Genomic DNA, 27,447 nt, shown 5'->3' on the forward strand with positions numbered 1-27,447 from the left:
TTCTGACGAAAGTGAACAACTTTTATATTGCATTAGAGCATACAAAAATTTTAACTCACATTTGACTGGAAATATGAGTTATAGAGATGAAAAATGGAAAAGAGGATAGTTGAGAGCTCAAGGTCTGATTGGGGGTGGTCCGGGAAGTGGAGTGTAGTATTGTCTTGAAATGGGGAATCTATTAAGGTTTTTGAGCAAGAGACAGGGTGTGTGTATAGTAGTGTATGAGAAGATAAATTGGACAAAATGGTTTTGAGTAAGTTAGAGGGAACCGATTGGACAGAGCAGTTCAGAGAGTGTTTCAGATGTGAAGGAGGGTCTAGTCGGAGTGAGAGCAGTAGGAATTGAAAGGGTGGGATTAAAACAATGAATTGACAAAATTGGGGAACTACAATTTGGGTAGTGATGATGAGGAAAGGATAGATGTTGAGCCTATGTAAGAGAAGAATCCAAAAATAGGCAAGTTTGGAGGGGGAATTGTTTTGGGACATGATGAATTAATAGTAGGATGAATCAATGCTAGAAATGGACAGAGACCAATGAGAATGTATTGGTGGAAATCAGGACTGAGGTCAAGTGTATGTATTCCGGATCTAGGAGTCACCTGGATGGAAATAATAGTAAATAAAAGCAGTGAAAGGGTAGAAAGGTTGTGGCCTAATATTTTGGGAGGAGGAAGGTTTCAGGATGGTTTAAGAAGGAAGAGGAATTTAAGTCAGCAGAGGAGACAAAAGGACTGGCCATTGAGAAATAAGAAAAACCAAGCCAGTGGTGTAAGAAAGAGGAAGACAATCAGAGGATGGGGTGCTGCAGAAAGTCTTGGGGAATGACAGATTAAAAAATAATAGATAATTTGTGCCTTGGAAGGTTTTTATAGACGAGCAAGAAGACTACAGCTGGTTAAACAAAAAAAAATAATGGCACCAGAGTCCACACATTTATTAACCTTTGGTGAATAAAATGTATGATGATAGATTTGGGAGGGTGGGAAATCAAGGGAAGAAATTTTCAGAATCTGAGTCATGAATGTGTTTGTTGGGACAGAGCCCCTGAATGAAGAGGCATTATGGGAGTAGGGAGATAAGAGGGATGAGGTTTCGAAGGAGGCAGGAGGGGAGCAGATGTCATCAAGAGGTCTAGCTCCTCCCCCTGGAAATCAACTATGGTGACAGAGATTTTATGATGGATTTGGGAGTTCAAGATGGCTTCTGTGTTCTAAGTAAACTATAACACAAAGTACAATGTGATGGTATATGACATTTAACACATATCATCCATTCCCACATTTTCATGCAACAGCCCACCGTTTACAGACACAGCATTAAATCTGTGCAGGGCCCAAGAAAATGTAGGATTTGGGTGTGTTTTTTATTGCACTCATTTTTTAACTTGTAACAGACTGAAACATAAGTTAGCAAAAGAATGGGAGACAGGATAAGCACACACCAAAAACAAACAAAAATGCACACACAAAAATAAATAGTTTCTTAATTTGGGAGAATTGTATGTGTGTGTGGGAGGGGGAATGTCAAAGACAGTACTTCTTGGTTACTAAATCAGAAGGTTGAAAACAAATCTCTTTCCAGGGTTCTTCCAGGTTCAGCTCACTAAATTCAGCTAAGAGAGTCTTTCTGGTGTTCACAGGAAAGTGTCTTAAACTCTTATAACTTAATGCAGTAAAAAATGTCTTTGCTAAGCCCCAAGCTAAGGTTTTTCATTTTATTGATTAAAATAAATCAATGGTGCTTTATTTCATTGATTAGAAGTCTGATAAGTGATTTGAGTGTGATTTAGGAAATTCACATTGTGAAATGATGTTTGCCTAATCTGTAGAAATAGCACTAAGGAAAAATCTGTAACTACAAACCAAAGCAAAGGGTCCCTTAATCAAAATCTCTACCTAGTCAGCCAGTGAACCAGTAAACCAAATAAAAACAGTCCATTCCTGGGCTCAGAGTGGCAGGTTTCTCATGAAAGGATGGCGAGAACTGTAACTCTTGCAAGAAATCCAACACTCTTCTCAGACACTCTTGGGCATCCAATTCGGCTGAAGTCCTCCAGGGAATTTTAAACTGTTGGGAGCTTGCTGGTTGTTCCAAGACAACCGAGGCTGTGGGAGTGCATTTCTGTGTAACTAGACAGAGCTGGTGGCTGCTAGATTTTGTTCCTTATGTTTCCATTTATGCAAGCTATTTTTTTCCCTCAGCATCTTGTTATTTATCATTTACTTGCCTGTTAGAGCAGAAATAGGTTTCTCCTCAACTAATAATCTGTTTCTTGGAAAAAAAACAATTGTTGCCTATTGCTGCTCTTCCTGATCTTCCCTAGCAAGCCAGAAGTCACAAGGTAGTTACTAATCGGAAACCAAGAATAAGAGAAGCCACTTTCACTAACTCGTGTGCCCTGGGGCTCATCTGATACAAAGGCCTGGTGAAAAGACTGGTCACCAGCCATGGCGTCTTAAAACGCAGTTCGAGACTGGATCCTGGTGTGGAATCCAACCCAAGTACTTCGGCTTTTCACGTGGCATCATACCCTTGCATTATCACCATGAACTTCAGAACTGACCCGGCTGCTTCAGAGTTCAGACTGGAATAGAGCTGGGCTGATCCTCGGACCGTTCCAGTCCCAGGCCCGAGAGCCACCAAGCGTCGCCGACCCCATTCTAGACTTCCAGGAGCCGGCAGCGGTTTACGGCAGTGGCTAGAAACTCTGGGGCCAAGCACTTGGCTCCGCCCGCGGCTCTTGCAGCCAAGACTCAGCAGCGTCCGTCGGAGCGGCTGCCACGCCGCACCTGCCCTCGAGGGGGCGCGCTCGGGCCCAGGCCGCTCCGGCTCTCCTGGCTCTCCTGGCTCTCCCTCCTTCCCCCTCCTCCCTCCGCCCTCCCCTGACAGCTCTCACCTGGCTGGGCCACCAGCCCCGCAGGCGGGGGCCGGCGGGAGCTAAGCCGAGGAAGAGGGCGGAGCGGCTCTCCCGGCGCGTCATCGGAGCACCATGGCGGAGCTAAGAGCTGGCGGCGACAGCCACAGGGGCGGCGACGGTGCTTTGCAGAGCGAAACAGGTGACCGCGCGGCGGGGGCAGGCGGGGGTCCCGCGGGCGCGGGGCGACGAGCCGGGTTGGTGGGCTCGCGCGGTGTGCCGGTGGTCCCCTTTCCCGCCCGCGCGGCCGCGGCCCGGAACGGCGGGCAGGCGCGCCGCGCACCCGGGCTTGGAGCGCCTTCCCTCCGCCCTCCGCCTCCGATCGGCGGCCGCCCGGGCCGGCGGTGCCCAAGTGCCACCGGCGCCCAGCCCCAGTCGCCCCTTTGCGCTCCACCTCGACTTTACTACAACAGGTGGAAACACGCCAGGGGGCGCGGGCGGGAGGAAGAAATAGAGAAACGCTGGCCGCTCTCCTCCCACCTGCCCGGCTGGGTCTAATTCAGTTGCATAGGGAAATCATATCCCCAAACCAAACAACCAGCCGGAAAATCCTCGGCCAGGTGCGACTCGCAGGATTCTCGGTCTTTGGGCGCCCCCTCCGGTTTTTCCCGGTCGCACCGGGCGCGGTAGTCGCCCAACGCCTGTGGCGCAGCCCGCCGCTGGGGTCGTGCGATGAGCGGTGCCCCCACCCCCCCCGCCCTGGTGTCCGCAGTTACGATCGGCTCCCGAGAAGACCGCGGTTGGGGGCAGGAGAGGACAGGGGCTGGTTGCAGGATGGTGGGGGCCTGCGGGGGCCACTAGAAGGGCTCAGAGATTCGTTGACTTCGAAGGGTCCTGAGCTCACGTTTTAAGTCTGTGCAGATGGGAACGTTTTAACTCCAGGTGGGAACAGTGGCTCAGCTCATCAGGGCTCTGTGTTGAGGACCGTTCCCCCCCCCCATCACCCCCCCACAGGTTCCACAGCCACACTTAAAGGCAGGCGCTCACGTCTTCAGGACAAACAGCAAGTCTCCCCTGCACCCCCACCCCCCAACTTATATGTGGACGATTTTCCCTCTCGTGATAGTTTTTTTCTCGAGTCTTGTAAATCCGTGCCTCTCGTAGTCCCCCCTCTTATTCTATTCTTGGCTGGTAACCTCTTTCTGGTACCTTCCTACACTTGAGATGAGGGCAGTGAGGCAGTTTCTTATTTTTAAAAGATTCAAATTGCACCCTCCTCAATTGCAGCGTATTTTCTGCTTATGTACACACGTAATCGGAAACAATTATTTCCTAAATGTAAGGCTTGCCCGCCCCAAAGAGGTATTTATTTAGATGGTATGCTTATTTTAATGTGAAAGGTCCAGAAAATCTATCACAGTATTTGCAAATTATGTATCTGCTCTGCTAGGAAGAGTTGGGGCACCCAAAGTCGAATAACTTAATCTCTCCAGCCACAATACCTGACGTTACATATAACAAAGTGTCTTGAAGTTGTTTACTTTGAAGTCATGCTGCTTCCTGTTGGGTGGTTTATTTCGATGTGTGTGAGAGATCCGTAGGTCATTATTTCGGTTTGGGGTGGGGAAGGGGTGGCTAAAATGAGATGCCTTTGTAATTGCTGCAGGGAACTTGATGAACTGGGTGCCAGGGGTTAGGCTCGCCCAAGTGAGGGCAACAGGAGGGCAGCACCCTCATTGTAAATATAAATGGTCCGGTGCCTACTTTCCATAGAGTGACTGCTGCTGAAGCAAAATTTGTGCTTAAAAAAAATCAAAACTTTCTAGAATCTGCACATGAACAATTTGTTCAGATATAAGAGAACTACAAACTAGCCTATTCAGTGCCTGGGCATGTTGAATAACGAACCAAGGCTTCTAACATTAACATACAAATCAACCATGTAGCTGTCAGTAAAATATGTTCTTGTATGAAGAGGGGGAATTTCACTGACTGCCATCTCCTTCACAGAAAGCAGTTGTTCCACACCTTCGCCTAGACACTTCAATTTCCAAGGGACGACTTTTATATGTAGCCTTTTGAATAATTGTGCTTTATCATTCAACTAAAACTTCTTTCTGGCACACATCTTTTCTTATTTTTCTAGCCCTTGGTTACTGTTAATGTTTTTAGTGCTCAGAAGCACCTATGTGAGCAGATGCCAAAGAAAGAAGGTGAAAATGTTTGTTTAAATATCGAGGTAGCAATATTTTGAACGAACAAGTACAGGTTGCCTGAATTTTAACAACTTAAGTTTTCCATATATTTAGAATATGTTTTCTATACCTCAATATAGGATTTAAATATTGTGCTTTATTCCTATGGCCATATTTCACATTATATACACTCAAATATTGCAAGTCTTTTTTTTTTTTCTTTTTTTAAAAATAATCACAGGTTTGTATAGAGGTGGTGTTTGTTTGTTTGCTTGTCTGTTTTGGGGGAGGTGAGGACCTGTCTTTTTTACCGTCAAGGGGTGAAAATTGCCACCTCAGTGGCAACATTTGTTGAGGAAATCTATTTTATTCTCTTTTTAGATCTGGTTATTATTAGGTAGAGTCACATTCTGAAATGTCTCCCTTAGTTTTTTGTGTCCCTGTGCAAAGACTGTGGTCTAATTTTAGGGCAATTTAGATTAGAATCTCAGATGATTATTAAAGTAACACCTGTAGTGTGTTCATAATTACATACATATGTATGTATGTGTATCAAAGATGGGTTTAAAATTAGTGGTATACTGCCTATGAAATGAGACATGTTAAGAATATCAAAAAGTACTATTTAAATCCAACATTTCAAAAACTATATTTCTGTCAACATACTCATATATTTATCTTCTACTCAAAGGTTGTCAAATCACATGCTGTGTGAAGTTACATTTTTTCTTGAGAATGAACAGTTCTTTCAATATATTTTTCAATAGCCGAAGGTAAGCAAGAACAGAAAAAAATAATTGACTTGGAAATAAGAAGTTTTCCATTTCTCCACTAGAGGACGTTAAGTCCTTTTCAGGTTATTATTTTGAATAGTCCCATTGACTGATATTCACAAAACTGTCTCTGCCCAAACTTTGTATATTTAATTTTATGCTCATGCCTAATAACTATCGAAAGTGAGTGTGCAGAGCTAACTTCTCAATTCTATAACTTCTTTTTTAGAAGCCTACTGAATTAAGACAAAATTTAAAGCTGCTTTTGTCTAATTCATGAGACTACAGATTCATGCACAGGGAATAAGTTAGTACCTGTAATCTGTGAATTTTATTGATATTCCTTTGGAAGAAGTGACTTAGTACCTGGAATTGGGTTTTTCTCTCTTTAGCAGGCTGTGCAGTAGAAAAAACATGGGCTTTCTTTGTGATCTTGGTCACCACCCTTCACTGCATTTTTCCAAACTAGGAGGCAGCTTTAGGTGTCACTTAACTCTAAGGGTCTACAAATATCTGCACATAAAAATTGTAAGAGACTCAGATTACAATTTGCTATTAAACTTGTCCCTATTGAAATTTGGGTCTGAAAGTTAGTAATGCTTTGTAGGGTGTCTAGATAACTTTTTCCCATGGTTTGTGGTTAGCTCTTACCTTCACATCTTGCTGTGTGGGAGGGAAGTTTTATTATTAGACAAGGCAATTGTACTCAGGAGCATGCATTTATTTGATATCATTAGTTAGGCATGTATGTGAAATACAAGTTTACATTGGCAAGTTCTTTAAAAAAAAAAAAATCTGACATCTTTGCCACCTGGTGTGTGAAAAAAAATATTCATTTGAAAAAGCTTATTTTTAAAGTTCCAGTCTCATTATATTGGTGTAAGAATTCAAAATATTGAGGCCTAGAATAATTTGACCAAGATATACGTACCTTTTGTATAGTAAGCGTTATGGTGGCAGGAAGGTTGACGAAGACATCATCCTTGGATGTAGCAAGGAAAACAAAACCCACAAACAAATAATTGTAGGTTGAGAGGAGTTCAGTGAAGAATTACTTCTTGCTGCAGTTGTTCATCAGGGAGGACATAATGGGTACAGTAATTAAATTAAATTTTAGAAATGAGTAAATGATACATAAAGTTGGAGGCAAGGGAGAGAAATAAAGGTGCTGTCGTGGAAAAGAGCAAAACTTTGGTCATATTGATGACTCATGTGAGGCTCAACATGAAAGTTCTAGATGATCAATTAGGAGTGACAGTACATTGAAGCCAAATTGTGGAGTGGTTGATAGTCAAGCTAAAAGGGTTGGTACATGATTCTGTGGGCAGTGGGGACTGTTGATGATATTGGGGAATAACATATCTTGATTAAAGAATGATTAATTAGGTAATTCTGTGCTCATGAATCTTGAAAGCTTGTTTGCAAGATCTAGCAGAAGAGCTCAGCTGTACCTGTAAAGCATGCATAGTCCCTCCATCAAGGAATCCTCTTCAATTGATTTTTGCTGTTTTGAGACAAGTAACATGGGGGTGGTAAGAATGCATGCGGGACATCTGTGTAGCCAGACAGATCAGCTAAGTCTCTGGAGATGAAGGATGCAATAGGTATTCTACCCAGGTGGTCCTCATTCTGAAGTTGCAGTGTAGACTAGAGGATGGATTTAAGAAGGAAGAATTCAATGACATGCAGACCAATTTTCAGGTTCCTGCAGAAAGCTAGGCAAGCATTGGGTCTGCTCTATAGCATGGCAATGGAAATGGGACGAGAATAATTAATTCAAGATTCTACAAAGGCATGTGTCAAAGCATGCAGGTAAAAAGGTCACACATAAGATTATACTCTAGGCTTGAGTTTCACTTATTGGTTTAAGGGAGGCATGAAAATATTCATGAGGAGGAACTGATATTGGTGGGAGAAATAGAAAAATCTCTGTTTGAAATGTGGAAATTGGAGGTACAAGAGAGACCCATATGTAGAAATGTCTAATGGGCAACTGGAAGTAGAAAAATGGAAGGTAGGGCTCCAGGATTCATTCCACAAAGGAATAATGATTGAAGCTATGAGAGTGAGGAGAACCTAGAAAGAAAAACTGAAAAGGAGTGAGACAACATTGAAAGCATAGGGTGAGGAAGAGACAGCCAAGAAGATGGGACAAGCCAGAAAGATAGAAAAAGAATAATTGAGCAGTGCCGCACCTGCCAAGGGAGAAAGACAGAGGTCAAGGACTGAAAGACTAGAGAGAAAAAAAAAAAAAAGGTATGTTTACCAGGTAATCACTGACCACCCCAGAAGAGGAATTTCAGTTGTTGGTTCAAGAGTGGGATGTGTACCAGATTATAAGTGATTAATAGAGGAGGAGTTGAAAAGTAAAGATAGCCAACTGAAAAGACTCTCCATAAAGTTTGCTGATGAAAGGGAAAAAAATCAAATCCTTGAATAAGCAGAAGGATTTTTCTCTTTTTAGAATTTACTTTTTAATTTGCATACAACAGTTTACTGATTTTGGCGTGTAGAATTCATTCAGTTTTGTCAAAGTATAGTCATGTAACCACCACTACGATCATGGTCCAGAAGAGTTCTTTCATCGCAGAGAATTCCTTCATCTTGCCTCTTTGCAGTCAGGCTCTCCTGACCCCGGGCAACCAATTATCTGTTCTGCATCTTTCTAGTTTTGTCTCTTCTAGAATGGCATAAAAATGGACTCAGATTCTGTGTAATCTTTTGAGTCAGAATTTTTTTCACTTAACATAATGCATTTGAGATTCAAACGTGTTGTGTCAATAGTTGTTTATTGGTGAATAGTTTGCTATTGTGAGGAAGTACCAGATTTTAATCCATTCATTTGTTGAGGAATATTGAGTTATTCTTTGTAGGATTTGGCGATTATGAATAGTGCTGCTGTACTACTGTAAATATTAACATACAAGTTTTTCTCATTTATCTAAGAAAAATACTTAGGAGTAAGATTGCTGGCTGATACGTGTGATACGTGTTTTTAAGAAACTACCAAACTGTTTCCAGAGTGACTGTACAATTCTGCATTCCTACAAGCAATGTACGTCAGTTCTAGTTGCTCTACATTCTTGTGAACACTTGATATTGTTAGGTTTTGTTTTGTTTCAAATTTTTTGCAGTTCACCAAGTTCTTTGAGTAAAGCAATATAATTACCTTAAAGTAAAATAGTGGCTTTCTAGATGCTAAATGATGCTCGCTTGAGTTAGGAAAACCTGTGGAGGTTGTGTTCCCAGAGTCCAGGTAGATTTTTTTAATTTGGCTCTGAGATCATTGGCTTCTTTATTCTTTTTCTTCCATAGTATTTCTTATTTCCTGTGGAATCTGCATGTTAAAGATGGTTATGAACAGAAGTGCCAGTATGTAGTACATCCCATGCCAATCCAAGTTCTTTTCTCCCCCTTAATGTCTTCCTGTTCATTGATATATGGCTTTCCAGAATTTGGAAATAACTGTTTTGTGTGGGTTTTTTTTTTCAGTTAGAAAGCTGGAAATATTGGTCAGATAGCTTGTTGTATGGTCCTGATTATTAATCCCTTGTTGGCAGAATCTATATTATCAAACTAAATACTTAGTATAGGTTCTCAGTTTCTGAAGTATACTTGCAATGGCCTTGTAAAAGTCTGGATAATCTATCGTTGGACATTTAACCACCATGGTCTGAGATTCTATATGATAAATGTATATGGGATGTAGGCTTATTTTCTAGAAAATCTAGTTTTAAATTTTGTCTAGCTCTTCAGTGGTCGGTGCCTTCTGCCTCTAATATCTTAGCTCTTGCAATGCTCTAAATTATCGTTGTTCACAGATTTAGATGGCATTGGATAGTTTTTCTCTGTTCATTAAATACTATTCTTTTCAGTATCTTTTTATTTTTAGAAATAGTCAGTAAGGAAGAATCTATAAAATTTTCTTGTATTAGGTGTCACTTCGAATTTTGATTTAAAGAGTAACATATTTTTGACAGCAAGAATTCACTGCATTCAAGTTTCTCATCTTTAAAACTCCTACAAAAAATTGTTGTGAAAGAAACAATTGTGAGAAAATGTCAACAATTGACATGCCTGACCAAATAACCCAGATAAATATAGGGATGCAAAACCGAGCAGAAAGGAAGCTGAGAAAATGCGTTTGTTATATGTGAACTGGGCTTTGCAAATGTTATTAGTAAAACAGTGTATATTTAAGTTTAGAGTATTCATATCTGGGGTTTCTTAAAATTTATTCTGTAACTTTTTTTTTTTTTTAATACTATGAAAACCTTCCATTTGGAGTTGGCTTTCTGGTAAAGAGAACCATCCTTTGCTGTGGCATAACCTCTTGCATATAAAACTTGTATCCCTGACACTGTGTTGGAAGTACAAAAGAAGCTATCATCTAGGAAAAGTTTAAATTCCAAGGTGACATTCTAGGAAGAACCCCTTCTGTTAGTGCCTTTACTCTCCAACAGAAAGCCTGTTTGGGTGGCAGCAATGTGCCTAATCATTGGCTTTCACAAAAACTCTTGGCTGCTTCTCAAGATGTTAATCCAGGCTTCTGGTTCTCAGAAGCTCCTGACCTGACTCTAGTGTGGCAAACACACCAAACAGGACCTGGCTGCCTGCTTCCTGCATTCTAGCTAGATGGGTTTCTATTCATGGTATGTGCTCTAAATTAATCACAGCCCTGGTGGGTTCATTTAAATGTAGTTCACTCCTTGGGCATAAGGTTAAGTTGTTGAAATGATTATTGAGCTCATGTAATGGAACATCATTGGTTCACAATCTTGGTAGTGACTTAAAAATCACCTGGGGACCTTTTAAATATCTCGATGCCCAGGCCACTCCCTAGGCATTTATATGAGAGTCCCTAGGGGTGGGAGCCAGGTGGCAGTATGTTTTTAAGCTCCGGGTGCTTCCATTGTGCCATTGAGGTTGAGAACTACTGGTTTAGATCCACTTGCGTCCTTGTGCGGGGAGCGGGAGCTGAGACCCTGCATTACACGCTGTAGACCAGCCCTGTGTCCTCTGTCTGTAAACACCTGGCCCTAGGATGACCTTCTCCTTGATTCTCTCCCTTCTGTCTTCCTGCATGATCTGAGGCTGATACCCTTTGGGCTCATCTTTCCGTCCCCTCTCTTTTTTCTCATCAGTAGATGTTACTCTACCTAAGGCTCCTTCTGTTAACTTCTGCTCTTTTCATTTTGCATTTTTGCTCAGCAGTATTTTTGGCTTTGGACATCACCTCAAATTAATATCTCTGGCTTTACAAGTCAAAACTTCTAGAGGCACTTGTGAGTTGCATTTGTGTGTGCTTGTGAGGTGTTGTGGTGCAATCAGTTGTGACTTGAAGCTTTTCCAGCGTGGGCTTACCTCTGGTAGAACTGATGTCCTATTTTCTCCTCCTTGCAGCTGGTGTTGGCATAGACACAAAATCCAGGACAAAAATCAAAAGAGCAGTAGGGGATATTGAATGGGACTGGTCCCTAAGGAAGAGGATGAATATCTTTTTTTTTGTTTTTGTTTTTCTTCTCAAGATTATACTGAAACTAAGCACATGTGAACCATACGGTTATATGCTCATGTAAATAAAAAGTTGTATCCACATGCTTTGTAAAGTGATTTTGCATAAGTCCTAGGCAGAGTATTAGGATCTAACACAGAACTAGAAGAGATGGCGCTACAGTAGCAAGAAAGCATTAAAATACATTGAGAAATGGGGAATGGAGCCATATTTAATCTCAGAGACCTATGAGAGAGTATATACCTTTGAATAGAACACCCCATAATCTTATAATCCAGTGAAACCTCACAGGGAAGAACACTAGTTTGCCATTCCAGATTGAATCCGTGGTGGTCCAGCTGCACCTATAGTAGTTGGCTTTGAGAATGTCATTCCATTTATTTACAAACTGATCAGGTCTGACATTTGGCTGCTGTGCTACTCACTAAAAAGAGCCTGGAGAAAAAATGGTCCCAATCATCAACCAACTTGTGCAACACAAATCTAAAGAATATACTGTGTTTCCCCCAAAATAAGACCAGGTCTCATATTCATTCTTGCTCCAAAAGACACATTAGGGCTTATGTTCAGGGTATGTCATCCCGAAAACTCATGAGAGGGCTTATTTTCCAGTTAGGTCTTATTATCGGGGAAACATGGTACATGATTGGAGGCATATGTCATTGTGAAAGCATTGGAGGATTCAGTAAGGCATCTACGAAAGAATGTAAGACTTCAAGATGGTTTTTGGAGAGAGAAGAGCACAGGATGTCAGAAGAAAAGAGCGAAAAACTAAATCTGGTTACTGGCTCACAAATATGCCTGTAGCCACTCTTAAAATATGAAAATTTATATCATTTTTCAGTAAAAGAATAATATATTAAAAATAAGATAGTATTGTATATAATAATACACTTCACACTAGCATAAACCCAGGCATATGGAGTTCAGACACCTGGGAACTGGGCATTCGGAACCAGTTGTGAAGTGTACAATGACTTTTTGCTTTACAAAGCACATTATTGTTTTCTATTATAGATGTACCTATCTGGAAACATGTTCATGGAACAATTTGCAATGTTGCAATTATTTTTAAAACAAACATCTTTTGGTTGTACAAACCTCCCTCTTTTTGTTTGTAAACAGCAAGAACAAGGTATTTTTCCAGTGAGCTATATAAAGCCTGGCTCTGGGCTCTGGCGTGGATGCTGCTTGTTTTAAGGGTTTCAGGGCAAGTCTCTTCCTCAATGCCTGTGTGGAAACCGGAACCAGGCAGTACTATCCCCAGTCAAAAAACTGAGCGGGGAGATTTTTATTATGATTTTGATTTCTCCACTGCAGTATTGTATGTGTCTACAACAACAGGTTTTCCCTCAATAACACTTCATTGGTTTTGACTAATGACACAGGTTTTTTTGTTTGTTTTTAATACATCAGAGATTTTAGTGCCTTTAACAATGGACGTGTAGCAATTTTGCCTTATGATAAAAAGCAGAATGGTCCATTTGTGGTGTTTTAGGACGTTTGCCAAAGGGCTCCTCTTGTCATTGTAATTCTTCCCTAGTTGCCTATTTCAAATTCACATGCTTTTTAAGGCAAAGGCTTAAAAACATGTATATGAAAGGGTTATAGAGATGAGGTTTGGGGCAGCCTAGATATACTTACCAACCTGTTCATCCTTCTGAGATGTTATTTCTTTCTATATAGAGCTTCCTAAAATCTCAATGGTGCAAGATCAGGCAAGACTAAAAGAAGATGTATTAAAAAATCTTACTGGGTTGCTAGTAGTATCTAGTTCTTGGAAATTAAAGCTTCATATCTTTTTTAAAAAGCAGTTATTGATTTATTAAGAATCTTTTTGGCTTAGCAGTTGCAAATTTCAAAAGCTTCTGATTTATTTAATTAATCCTAAGTGTATCTGTCTCTTATCTGTATAATTTAGCTTCAGGCTATTGGTGTTCTTTTTGGTTGGTTGCTGACAATTACAGTGGATGTGTTACTCCTTTTCAGTGTGGTCCTGAACTGAATGAAAATTACCAAACCTCAAACTTACCCACTATGGTTATATAATTTGGCATCTCTATTAGGCACTTCCTTCCTCTAGGTTGACTTCATAGCTATGCCAGAGAATTGTATATAGTCTTTTTTTTTTTTTCCAGAGTTGGCTCCAGTCAACAAATGAACCAATAACTATATAAAGTTTTCATACCTCAAACCTTCATACACATTTTATTTTCTTTTGAAAAATGTCTTACTTGACCCCCGCCCACATCCACATACCTACATACTTTAGTTTCTTCTAATTGAGTGGGGTTAGTTTACAACAACAGGAAGATTTTTTTTTTTAATCTTCATATCTGTACTTTCTAAACCATTTAATGTTAAGACAACCAGATGGCTTGGTTCTTATAATGGTAAAAGGATTTATTTGATAATGCTTTGAAGCTGACCATTATTGGATTCTCAATGAGAGATCATTAGTGAAAATAAAGGGGGATTTAATAGGTCTACTCTGAGATGTTCTGACCCCAATTTCTGAATATTATTTTAACAGGGTATTGAAATATTGGGAAATGATTTTAGTAAGTAGTATTCAGTGATGAATATGGTCATTGACCTGTAGAACTTAGATTTTTGAGTGGCATGTTTTCATTTGCAGCATTCTGATTTCGGTGTGGGAATGAAGTATCCATATCTCTCTGGGTCACTGACTGTGGTGGTTCATTTTATGTCAACTTGGCTATGTGACAGTGCCCAGTTTGTTTTTCCAAACACTAGTTGCTGTATAGGTATTTTGCAGCTATGATTAACATTTATAATCAGTTGACTTTAAGGAGATAACCCTTGATAATAATATAGTTGATAGTCTTAAGAGCAAAAACTGAGGTTTCCCAGAAAAGAAAGAATTTTGCCTCAAGGCTGTAGCATAAACATTCTGCTTGAGTTTTCAGCCTTCCTTACAAATTTTGGACTTGCCACCCTCCATAGTCACAGCAGCCATTATTCCTTAAAATAAATCTCTCTCTATATATAAAATGTATGAATTTTTCTCCAGAGAAACTGAACCAAAAAGCTATTGGAGAACCCTGACTGATACATTGACTCACAAAAAGAAAATGAAGGGTTTTTCCCCCAGAACTATGCAAAACATTTTAATTAGTTTTCAAGAGATAAAATGTTTAAAATTAATTTAATCTAATTTTTAAGGTAGAAACAGAGGATATTAAACCTTCATAAATTGAAAAAAATCTTAATTGCTGTCAGTTTTAATTTCAGGGAGTTTTAGGAAAAAGAATTGGGAACAACAGCAAAGTATCAAAGTGTAGGATTGGGGAGAAGTCTCAGTATATTCCAAAATGCGTTGTTCTTCACCTGTCCCATTCTTTACTGGCCGAAAGATTTAGGGCTGTCACTCTCCTTAACATGTCCGTAAGGTGATAAACTGAGTCGGTTTACTATTCTTCAGTATTGCGTTTCACTGACAAGCCTTAACTCTCATCTCTCAAGTCACGTAGCCATAGTGGTTCCATCCATAAAATATCGTGTCATTGAGGGAAAACCTGCAATGTCTTATTCATCTTTATCTTCCCTTCCCTAGAGTTCTTAACATAGTTGGTTTTGGTTTTCATTAAGTTGCAGGTAGGTGAGAGAGTGAGGGAAGTCTGTAAGTGGCAGGTGCAGAAATTATAGTGTGGCCCTCTTCTAACCAGGATACCCAGAGAAGCTTCCATTGTTTTTGTTATTTAGCTTTAAGTCTCAAACCTCTGGGGGCATCAGTCTAATGAGGAAAACCATACAACTGCAAAGCTGCCTACAGATGGAGCCATATGAGGTCTAAGAACTTGCACAGGTAAACAGTGACAACAGGGGAAGGGCTGTCTGAATCTCTCTTGGCCTTTTTCCCTCTGCCTGACTGTTTTCTCTTGGACGTATAGCTGAGGGTTTCCATTTTCATCAGGTCATGGAATCGCAGGATCAGAAGAGACTCTAGAGATCTAAAAATCCAACCTGCACACTTGCATTAATCGAACACATCATCCCCGATCAATGTATATGTGTAGCTATCTTCCATGGTGGCAAGCACTGCTTACTACATTCTGCTAACTTCCAGCCAGCAGTCCTAGGGCTTCCGGAACTACAGGCAAAGTAGAAACCTTTCCATATGTTAACCTTTAATTCAGTTATTTTATTCTTCAGCGTCTTGTCTTATTTCCTCCAGAGGAAAATGCCCCTTCTTTCAAATCATCCTCCTGTTCTGTGTGGCCTAGAATCTTGATAAGTCCCACGCTGCTCTCTTCTGAATGTGTTCTAATTTATCACCCATTTGAAATAGCTAGCTCAGACCCTGTGATCTGAGGACCAGAAAGTACAGAAGGCTCATTCCCCTTATTCAACATCCTGGATGTCTGCTGATACCGCCAACCACCCCATGATGCTTTTAGGATTTTTACTGCCTCATCACACCAACAAAGTGTAGTGAGCTTACTATCGAAGGACCTTTCTTCCTGTGTCTGCTGAAGTTCTGATAGGTATTCATTTTGTATCCGTACAGTTTCACTTTTTTAATATAAGAAGAGGTGTTCGTATGTACAGCTATTAAATTAATCGTTTTAGCTATTGCCCATTATTTCGATCTGTTGAGATCATTTTGGACCTGATACTTGCCATCTCTCAGCTTTGGTTTTTCTACAAATATAAAACCCTTGTTCTCATCTAACTCTTTAATAAACACATGAGCCACCTTTCCTTTCCAGTGCCCATGTCTCTTGCTTCCCCGGACTATATTGCAGGAACTTAAGAACTTGGTATCCACACTCACCCCCTTGATATAAGTCTCCCACACTGCCAGAGGGTGCCTGGCAAGATAACACATGAGCAATTCTTGTATTCCTGCCTTTGCCATCTATCCCCACGGCCGCCACTTGAGATCCCTTTTCCCCACCTGGACAAAGCTGTTATATAACTGGTTTTTTTTAAGTCTCACCCTTTCTCCCTTTCAACCTATCTTATGCCAGCTGCCCAACTGGTCTGTTTGGGTCACATATTTAGTCATCAGCACCCCTTAATAGCTCCCCTTGCTTTGTTTCATGGGAGAACATTATCATTTGGCTGCTGCCTACTCTCTGATGTCACTCTCGAAAGCACTTCTTACATCCTTGACCTGATTTTACCACTGCTAAGCAAGGCAAGGGGCCACCCTTCCTTCCTTCCTTCCTTCCTTCCTTCCTTCCTTCCTTCCTTCCTTCCTTCCCTCCCTCCCTCCCTCCCTCCCTCCCTCCCTCCCTCCCTCCCTCCCTCCCTCCCTTCTGTTCTGTTCTGTTCTTTCCTTCTTTCTTTCTTTCTTATGGTGTGGCTCGAAAATAAAACTAAACACGTAACTGCTCACAGACCAATGATAAGTTAGATAACTTTTAGAAACTCATTCCTAGACATCTGCCTGATTCTTCTGTTGAACCCAGTGATTGATTTCTTTGCCTCATTTTAAATCTGTAAAATTGGATTTCCAACCTATTAAGGTAGTTATGAAGGAGGGGACTTTCAGTGCACATTTTAACTTTTGTCAAAGAATTCAGAAGTTCCTGTCATGTACATTAACAAACTATTATCAATGAGAATAATGAACAGGAGGGCCAGAGGCATTCTAATGTATTTACTGAGTTAAAGTTTAATATAGCATTTTATAATATTTGCAACTCGGCTAGTGATACCTAATGCTTAGGAAAGGGTTTAAGAGAAAGCTTAGTATTCATATCTTACGTTCAGATAAATGAACCCTCGGGGTTTTAAATTTGTTGATGGTGGAGCAGACGTGGGAGAATGGATTCTACTGGTGCTGCAAAGTGTTCCCTTGCAGCGAAGACTTACAGAAATGTTATAAAAGGCACGTAGGAACCTAGTAGTTCCTGGTTGATGGCTGTCACCACTACTATAGTAGTATTTACTGTTTTTCTTACATGCCTGTTAACAAAAGGCGGTAAACTAAAGATCAAAGCAAACCTGCCTTTTCATTTTTCTTTCAAAGGAGCAGTCTTTCTTCGTGCAGTGTTTCTTTGTCCAGCAGCCTATTGGAAGCTCTGCATAATGCTGCAAGATGGCAGAGTGTTGCGTTTTTCTTGCCCCAGAAGCCATCAGGAAGTGGCACCATTCTAGGAAACTGAGAGAACCCTTAAACTTTAAGAATGGGAATAGGAAACAACCAGCTGGGACCCTTTGTTTGATTCCACGTCAAGCTGCTCTGGCTTTGTCATTTTCAAACCACATGAGGGTTTTTTTAAGTTGCATTAACGTGGATTTCTAAGACTCTTGCCACAAGTAAATTGTAGCTGACCTTGGGGAGATGCAGGAAATATTTAAAAGGTTACTGAAGTCCAGTAGTTTTGAAGACTTAATCATCTCCTCTAATGTAGAAATGTGGAAAAACATTTTCGCACTTCTGGGCTCCACAGAAAAGTAACATATATGTATGTATAACTGTAATTTCCAGGGACTGGTCATTCAATCCTGCAGTGATAATTTGTTTTCAACTACAGTCCTTAATTAGTACTACTCAGGCTCTTTTCCATTTCAGCAATGTTTTCGTAAAGCTCACTATGCTTTTAAAAAAGAAAATCTAGGTCTGCTTCTCACTGGTGAAGCAGACTTCTCTTTGCAAGAGGATGTTCTTGGGATCACTCATGGGCTATGCTACTTTCCAATTTTATAGCTACAACACGATCTTAGGAAGCCTAACTGTGAACAGAAGCCTGAAGGTGTGTGTGTGTGTGTGTATGTGTGTGTGTGTGTGTGTGTGTGTGTGCGCGCGCGCGCACGCGCGCGCGCATGTGCCTGCGTGTGTTTAGTCATTTACATAACTCTGTGACAGCTGGTCCCAGTCATGCGCTCACGTCCCCTGCAGATCAGCAAGTTTGATGCTGTTTTGTACTCACCCATCTCACAGGTTCGAGCTAGGCCAGAGGTGCCCAGCAGCCAGAGATGATGGACAGGCATAAATTTATTGTGTATTAAGGGAAGGGCTTGGGGTGGGGTGGGGTGGGAATAGCCTTTGCACAAGAGTCTGTTGGCCTGTTTCATTCATAGTGGTGATGAGTAGTACCATTTTCACCTATGATTGTGAGTACATTTTATGATTATACTGCAAACATTTTTTTCTCTGTATAAAGAGTCTAGTTGTAAAATCTACCCTTTTGCACTAGGAAGTGTCTCATTTCTCTCAAATTTGTACAAAGTCTCCATTAATACATCAATTTATTTTTACAATTTAAACAAAACAAATACAAAACCGAATTGACTCTTGGAAGCCTGCATATACCAGTTCCATGGGGCCTGATTTCAGATTCTGTATCTGCAGGTGACATGCAAGGTCAGTTGCGCCATATCAAATTAGAAACACTTATTAGTGCTGGGAAACAGTAGAAGAATTCAGAGTGGTATTCCTTTTACTTCTGGAGATATTTACATGTAAGTTCTGACCATCCACCTTTCCATTTATGCTTCCGTTTTGGGTCAGCGCATAAAAGAGAAAAGACCCCATGTCTCTATAGGAGTCAAGCCACGGTATTCTGGAATTATATAAGAGTTAATCCCTGTATTCATTGGACTGGGTTTGAGCTTTTAGGAAACTAATCTCAAATGTTTTAAATTAGGTAAAAAATATGTACTTTATGGGAAGAAAAAAATCCATCCTTTATTATGATGATTTGATTTGGACTGTTTGCTTCCCCGTGACTGGTCACAGCTGTGACTGGCTCACAGCTAGTTGGTGGTGGAGTCAGGATTTACAAGGCTGCAGGACAAAAGCATCTTGGTTTTAGAGCAAGTGGGCCTGGGTTTAATCTTGACTCAGTGACCTAACTAGCCATGTGACTTTAACTTCTCTAAGCCTCAGTTTCCTGATCTGTCAGGCTATTGTAACTAACAAAGGTATCATATCTAATGCACCTAGCACATCTAACATAAAGTTGCAAATGTTCCCAGATGATGGGCCATTATTATAGTCCTTTATTTGACCCCACACTGCCACATGGGTTGTATGGTGGTGGCAACTTTTGGCCTCCTTTCATTTCCCCTAATAAATGCTTTTAAGTATAACTATTCTTAAAAAAAGAGAAGAAAAAAAAAAACATTTTGGTGATTTTTTTCATTTTTTGTTACAAATCTAAATTTTCCATGAGACATCTCAGGCTAGAGTGTGACAAATCCCAGCTTTGTCGTTGAGGGGTATTCCACTGAAGTTAAGAGGAGGAAAACTATGGCTGGGCTCATTTCCAGTTCTCTGTGTCCCAAAGGGCCTGTGATCTCTCTCCTGGTACCTTCATTCTGCTGGTTACCTTGAGTGCAGCCACAGACTTAAGGAGGGCTCCTTTGTAAGATTCGTAATCTTATCTGGACAAGATTTTGCTTTGCTGTTACATTTTTCCCATACAACTTTTGAGGCCATCCTTTAAAGTAATGGAATGGACATCTTCTACAGAAATCATCTGAGTTTCAGTGCCCACGTTGGTTTTAAAAAGCCACTCTTAGGAAGGTTTTCATTTTCCTCCTAGGCCGCCTCCTAAATGTTGTCATCTCTCTCTTTTTTTTTATTTGGAAGATAGATGAAGAGATCCCTTTTTCTTTAACGTTACCTCTTTTAGTAATACTTTTGTTAAACTCAGCAGAGATGATCAGAAGCTGTTAGCTTTATTTGAGTGAGGAACATTTTTGAATGAAATTTGTCGTTTGCTTGAGACATAGATTTTCACTTTCTCTATGGAAAGTGAAGTTTCAACTGTGTGTGTGTGTGTGTGTGTGTGTGTGTGTGTGTGTGTATGTGTGTGTGTGTGTTACCAGTATAAATACTAACCTGACTCTGGAAGTAGAAGAAAGAAACCAAAGTATATTTGAAAATATTTTCATTTCACAAATATGTATGTGTAGGATGTTGGGCTTATATTTATTGATCATCTGATTAAAGAAAAATAGGAAATTAAAAAATCATATTTAATTCAGAAAAAAAGGGTATACGAAAACAGAATGAATTATGGAAGTACATTAACCAATTTGTAGCCACTGTTTATTTCTTAAACAATAAGATCTTGAATGTTTGAGTCATAGATCTTCCCTTTCCTTCTCTCTCCACATCTTGCCATCTCCATAGAAGCTAGAGAATGGGATCTAGGTTCTAAATTATGTAGGCCAAATATGTGTCATAAGGCGAGCCCTGGACTAGGAAGAAGAAGATCTAAATTTTCACTATAGACCTGCTGCCAACTAACATTTGACCTGTGCAAAGAATTTCAATTCATGGGCCTCGGTTTCCTTACATGTGAAAAGACACTCATTGAGAAGCTTTCTCAGACCCATTGAGCTCCAAAAATCTATTTATTTTATTGTAAATACCGTGTTTTCCCGAAAATAAGACCTAGCCAGACCATCAGCTCTAAGGCATCTTTTGGAGCAAAAATTAATATAAAAGCTGGTCTTATTTTAATATAAGACCAGGTATAATATAATATAATATAATATAATATAATATAATATAATATAATATAATATAATATAATATAATATAATATAATATGTAATACCAGGTCTTTTCGGGGAAACATGCTATGTATCTCATGCATTAATGTGATTTTAAGTAAACTCCATATCTGAAATTTCCTGCATTTCTCCAAACAATAGCTCTAAACACCTGTTAACCTAATTAAATCCCTCAGCCTTTGAAGGAATTTTTTTATTTTTTTAAGCATGCTTTTGCTAACCGTTTAGTACATTTGCAGCACTGGGCAGGGCAGCAGGAGTAGATTAAAAAAATAGAGGTATTCCTTGAAGGAGTTGCTAGCTAAACTGGAAACACCTTGAAAATAATTACAGAGCAAAAATGGACTAGTTACAACAAATGTATTATAAAATATAATAAAAGCAGCTGATATTTATTAAGCACTTCTTACTGCTAGCACTACACTCATTTAATCCTTGCCCCTAATCCAATAAAGTAAATGATGTCGTCACCTCAGTTTTACAGAGAAAAACCTATGCACCAAGAGAAAAGTGAATTGTTCAAAGTTACCCTTCCACGCAGAGGATTTAGAAAGGATGTGTTTCTTGCCTTGCCTTTGGGTGCCCTCCTGGATCAGTAGGTTTAACTATTAAGAAAAAGTTAAGAGAACAGTCTGGGTGGGAAAATTACTTTGGACTTTCTCAGCAGACTTGAGTTTGATTAAAAGGCAAAAACAAATATTTTCTTAATTTGGTGGTTAGAATCTTTTAATGTCATTTGTTGTAAGTTTAAATTTTTTTCAGACACAGCATAAATTTTTGGAAGCCTAGAAATGAAGAATTTTAAAATGAGAAAGCTTTTTATTTTAGGAGCAAACAATAATCACATGATTGCGTGCTTTGGAAAAAAACAGTTCAAAACAGGACTCAAATTGGGTCAAGTGTTGAGAATTGCACAGCACTGCTGGTAGTGACTCTTCCAAAGCACGGGGAGTTGGGGGGGTGGGGGTGGGGTTGCTGGATATAATCGAGACAGATTTTTGTTTCCTTTTGGAGGATTACAGTGTCTCATTTGTATCTACTTGCCTTGTAGAAGGTATATCCCAAATTGTCATCTCTGTGAGAGACCTTCCTCTGCCTGTCTTCACTGGAGGGTCTTGGGTACATGGCCATGCTAGTCCTTGGGACAGGTGTGGCCAAACCTGTGTTTATACAGACTCGGGGGTTGTAAGAATGTTTGGAAAGCTGGGGTGTGTTACTCCGAGCAGAGTGAGCTGTGGAGGTACCAGTCATGCCTTCATTCATCCAGGGACTTGCAAATATTGTTACAATGGCAACCCTGGCCTTCTTGCCTTGAGCCCTTTTCTCCATACTGGGGAGTCTGCTGCTGCTTGTGCAGGCAAAACTCCGTTTCTCCTCCCATCCTGCCATTCCTGCGGCTAAGAGGAAGAGGGAGCTGCCCAGCTGGCTGCCTCGCCTCACACTGTGACCCTCTGCTGGTGAGTTCCCAGGACCAGCCTCCCGGTGGCCTGCTGCTTCTCGCTTCTCAGCCCCTCTCCGCCCTGCCCGGGAGATGGAGCTGCTCCCAGCCCTCTTTGATTAGGACATGGCAGGGTTGTCAGGGTAACTGCTAACAGCAGTGTATTATATTTTCCCCTCTGTGCTGTGTGCTGAAGATTGTACTGTGCAGTAGCAGGAAGAAGATTGGGAAAAGGTGCTGCAGCAGGAAGAAGCTGGGATCTGAACAGGTTAGGCAGTGGATGGAGGCATCTGAATCTGCGGGCCTTTAAAGTGTGTGTGTGTGTGTGTGTGTGTGTGTGTGTGTGCGCTCTGGCCAGCACATGTGCCTGTGGGGAGTAAGTGGGAGGGGGCTTGTAGGGCGGGGGGGGGTTGCTGCTAGGTGAGGGGGAACTGCAGGGCCTCAGTTGCCAAGTGGCTGGTAGTATCTGTCAGCTGTCTGCACACTGTTTACCCATAGGGGATCTATTACAAGTGCTCAAATGAACCGGCAGCTTAGAAACTAGCAGCTTCCTGGGAGCTGCAATTACATAAGCATATATTTTTAATATATAACAATAATTGAAAAACAAGTAGCAGCGGTATGCCTGGATCAGCCACAGCTCTCCGGCAAGAGAGACTGAAGAAGACCAATGCAAGGCCAGTTCCCCTTGGTTTATTCACCATTAATGAGGAAGACGAACAGCAAAAGAATGGAAATTCCAGAAGACCGAAAGGTATGCATTAGCTCTACCCTTTGGTCAGAGCCAGCCCGTTTCCCATGCTGCCTATAGCACATTCTACAAACTGTGTTGGTGATGCATGCTGTGTGGAGTGGCCTCCTGGCAAACTTTGCTGGTGGTATTTACACACTCTAGGCTGTGTGTGCGTGAAATGGAGAGCAGATTTTGCAGATTTGGGAGGTTTGAGATCAGCTGCCTTTTTGACTTACGCTACTTTCTTGGCCAAGAGAGCTTTAATTTTCACGTGCTTACTAAAGCAGTTACCAAGGACTCTGTCCTCACCAAGAGGAGGAGATATGAGTTACCAAGTTTTAAAGGAACATTTCCCCAGCTTCCTTAGGTTCAAGTGAGTTCTGTTTAATGAGGTGAGTTTCTCCTTGAAACAGATGAGTTCGAGAAAGGGACCTAAGAGTGCAGCCTTTGCGTGGGCACAGAGGGTCAAGATGATAGTCCCTTTCCTAGTCTGAAATGCCAAGAGCCTAGAGAGGAAAACAAACATGGAGTGTGACTGTAGTGGGGAGCGAGAGAGGACCATGAGGTTTCATAACTTCTGATGATAACTCTGCTCTTGAACATCGTATAGAGGTGGAAAGGTGCTGGGTACAGGAAGGACAGGTTTGCAACTTGTGCTGCTCTCATAATGGTGAAATGGAGCAGCAGCTTGCCCGGCGTCGCGAGTGCTCATGTATTGCATCATCTTTAGCTTCATCTCATTCCCTCCCAGGCTCCGAACTACCAGGGCTGAAATTATCAAAGACGGCAACATCATGCATTTTTGAAGAAGGGTATTAAGGCTTGCATTTTAAATTTCCCAGTATCTTCATTCTTGCAACCCCTTCCCAAAAATAAATAAGCTGTTCTTTTAAGTTAATAGGCTATCAGTTTTGTTGTTTCTGGGTGCTGATTAAATTTTAGCTTGCATTCAAATTGTTCTTGGATATCAAATTTTCTTCTTTGTGGTACAGAGCAGTAGCATGGCAAAGTAACAAGCAGATATTTAAGCAATAGTAGAATGAGTATTTAAATAGAATCCAGTGTCTGACGGCTCTGGCTTTCTTTTTCCTGGGTCCTGAAAGAATTGCAGTTTGCTTTTATTAAATACAGAGGGTGGCAAAAAAAAAATGTACACACGTTTTAAGAAAGGAAAAAACTGTATTAAAATTGCGATACTCAATATATACCGATAACAAAAGATGAATACAAGTCATGTGTATATATATTTTTTTGGCACCCCCGGTATAATTGAAACTCTAAACCCCAAAGTATATATTTTACATCATTTTAAAAAGACTGTATATTGAGAAGTTTTAATAAGTGGACTCTTAGTACTGTAGTTGATTTTTACTTTACTATCATATGTGGCTTCTGTTTGAGGACCAGAGGACCTCAGGAGTCTAATGATGCTGTAAATCGAAGGTGACTTATCTGATTCTTTCATTTGCGAATGAATTAGACAGTTGAACCAGAGTGTGCTCTTGATGAAAATGCAGTACTTTAAATTGTTAGCAGCAAATCATTTACCCTCTTGGCAAGAGGAATATTCACTTTCAAGTCTAGCTCTGTCCATCAGAAGAATAATAATGGACCTGTTTTGCGTAGGCACTGTCCAGTATGAAAACCATTAGCCACATGTGGCTAGGAGCATTTGAAATATGACTACTACAACTGAGAAAGTGATTTTTAAATTTTAATTCATTTTAGTTAATTGAACCTTAACTAGCCACATGTGGCTGGTGGGTACCTTCTTGGACAACATGGTTCTAGTCTATAGAGCTGGGACCTTCCGAATTTGCATCCCCCCCGCTTTGTCCATCCTTAATTGCTTCCTGGTGCCAGATATGTTCGGGTCCTGAAGTGAGTGTGCCTATTAAAAAGGGCTTCGTGGAGCAGACAGCCTCTTCCTGCAAAGCAGCACAGTAATGTGGATTTAGAGGCAATTTCATTTCTCTTTTTCCACTAAAATGTTATTGCCTGCTCTGAATAGGATTCTTACCAGTCACTAGTTGCCTATACCATCTTTTACAACTTTTAATGGACTTCTGTTTTCTAAATTATTATTTTCAAATCATTATATTATAGAAAGATAATACACAGGTTATCTTTCATGAGTGACTAGTCAGATAAGCAATCAGAAACCTTGTTTTCTTTTCTGCCCTCTCCATGGTCTAATCAGCCAACCATGTCCAAACCTCATTTTCATGCTTAGAATGTTTGTTCTGTCATAACTAGGAATAAAGAAGCTTGCTCTCTAAATTCAGTAAGCTAAATGCTTCTGTTCAGGATTACCCTGGGTTAATGACAAGTTACCTCTTTCCAGGTACTGTCCTGTGGGGTAACCATCATAACGAACTCAGTAGGAATGAACATGTTGATTGCGATCTTGATTCCCACTGGTGGCTTCAGAATTAGCTGGTGGGGTGGGGTGAGACAGTAGGTTGGGTAGCTCGTAAACTGGACCAATTCTTGAAGGAGAGATTGCTCTCCCATGTAATGAATAGGAATGTAAATGTTTTACGTGCCTTGCTGTTACTGACATGTGACATTTAGAGAGTAATTGGGAGTGAGGGGAGGCTTGTGCTTTTGCTCTTACATTTCAGAACCCAAGCCTCAGTGTAATGCTGACCTTAGGACTTAACGAGAGATTGTTTAGGGATTGCAGTGACTAAATACCCTTGGATATGTTTCAAGACAAACCTGCCTTATGGTGAATTTTGCTGAGCACAGTGTGATTATTAAATAATAAGACATTTTTCTCCCTAAACCAACATTTGTTAAATGCTCCGTCTTTGCAGATTACTCTGCTGGGGCATTGTGGAAGTGATGCAAAGATAACTGACATGGTTTCTGCCCTCAGAGTTTTTAACTGTCTAGTGGAAGAAGACAAGTATGTACAAATAATACAAGACTATAAATGAAATCAGGGGAAAGGCTGGTAATATGATGAAATGATCTATGCTCACATCCATGCCGTTCTCTAGACTGGAAGCTTCTTAAGGGCCAGGACCACTTCTCTTTATAAGTACTAAGTACTTTGCAGAGTGCATGGAACATGGTCAATAATGATTGAACCAGAGGTAAACTTAACATTCAAATACAATTTTCATAGGCTCTGAAGGTATTTCTAACATAGGAATTCTAAGAAATCTTGATACCATTAGATTTGTCCTCCTACGATAACTACTTTGAAGGAGACAGGACTCCATTTGGATGTGTCTGCTACATTACTCATATTACTCTCTACCACCCTGCATTTATCTAATTGTATATCAGGGATTCTACCATGTTCTGTTGTTTTCCATTATACAATTCATCGTTTTTGGTGGAAAAATGAATGAATACATTTATACAGTGGTATTGACTACTTTGTTAATATCTAAGTTAATGCCGTCTGTCCCTTTTGTTAGCTAATTGCAGGTTAGACTGTAAAGAAATAAAATTTCTCCTTGAGATCGGGACACAGTAGTTCTGAGAAACTGTGTTCTCCTCTCTCACCCTCTCCCTCCCTTTTTGTTAAAATGTGTATTTACAGAGTCTTCAGTGACTTTTCTTCTTTTGACTTATCCACTATAAAGGGAGAATTTCTGCCAGTTAAGGTTTCCAAATGAAATATAATCTACCATTTCACCAGTTATATTCCTCTTGGATATGTGATGATCTAGCAACTGAAATGTTCTCTTTGTAAATCATGACTCTTTTTCTTTTCAAAGAGGAGTGTTATGTCAAGAAGTGTGAATGCCACTCTAGAATCATTCTCACACTTTTCGGTGTTTCTTTTCCTCTTTTGTTCTGTAAGACTTGATCTGTTGTCTGTTCCCAATGCCCTTGTTTGTACCATTTTGGGACTAGGCAAAAGGTTTTAGCAGTAGAATTTTATATCTGGTGAAGCAAAAGTGTAGTTTAGGAGAACAATACTATCAAAAATCCTTGTTATGAGGAGGAAATCTCAAAGTCAAATCGATTGGTGTAATTTCTATTTGCTAGAGAGACCATAAATATAATGTTTTATTCAAAGCTTTTATATAAAAATGATAAGAATAGGGGATGTCACGAATAAGGCTCACGACATCTAATGTGTGGCTTGTACTCGCTAGATTTTTAAGTACCTATTGAGTGAGTGTAACTGTCTCCCAGACATTCTGTATTAGTAGAAGTAGAAATTACTATATGTACTACAGTGTACAAAGGGAACATTATTTAACCTGTACACAGACAATTTTTTTTGTGTAGTGAGGTACCATATATATAATGGAATTTGCTGGCTGGATAAAACTAAAAGGCTTAAAAATCGTGTTCCTGTTTTAAGAGCTATAATTGACGGGGCTGAAATAGCTGACTGCTCCAACCATAGGAACCAGAAACAAGGCTTTGATGAGAACTCTCCCAGCTGATAAATCTTGGGCATTATT

At 40.3% G+C, this 27,447-nt stretch overlaps 1 protein-coding gene across 7 annotated transcripts in view; it reads left to right on the forward strand.

Annotated features, from left to right (window-relative positions):
* Positions 1-2,921: 2,921 nt before the first annotated feature.
* MAP7 (microtubule associated protein 7) overlaps positions 2,922-27,447 on the forward strand; it is a 159,685-nt gene continuing 135,159 nt past the window's right edge. For 3 of the 7 annotated variants that reach the window (XM_019732714.3, XM_019732719.3, XM_019732720.3), the window contains exon 1: positions 22,732-23,035. In XM_019732714.3, coding sequence (XP_019588273.3) covers positions 22,903-23,035 — 133 coding nt within the window. In that variant the 5' untranslated portion in view covers positions 22,732-22,902. Of the gene's footprint in view, positions 3,062-22,331; positions 22,550-22,731; positions 23,036-27,447 lie in introns of those variants that run through there. The other 4 variants (XM_019732717.3, XM_074333625.2, XM_019732715.3 and 1 more) reach the window with 3 other exon arrangements.

Source organism: Rhinolophus sinicus, chromosome 2 (genome assembly GCF_057876585.1).
Source record: "Rhinolophus sinicus isolate RSI-liver-muscle chromosome 2, RSI-T2T, whole genome shotgun sequence".
Lineage (NCBI taxonomy): Eukaryota > Metazoa > Chordata > Mammalia > Chiroptera > Rhinolophidae > Rhinolophus > Rhinolophus sinicus.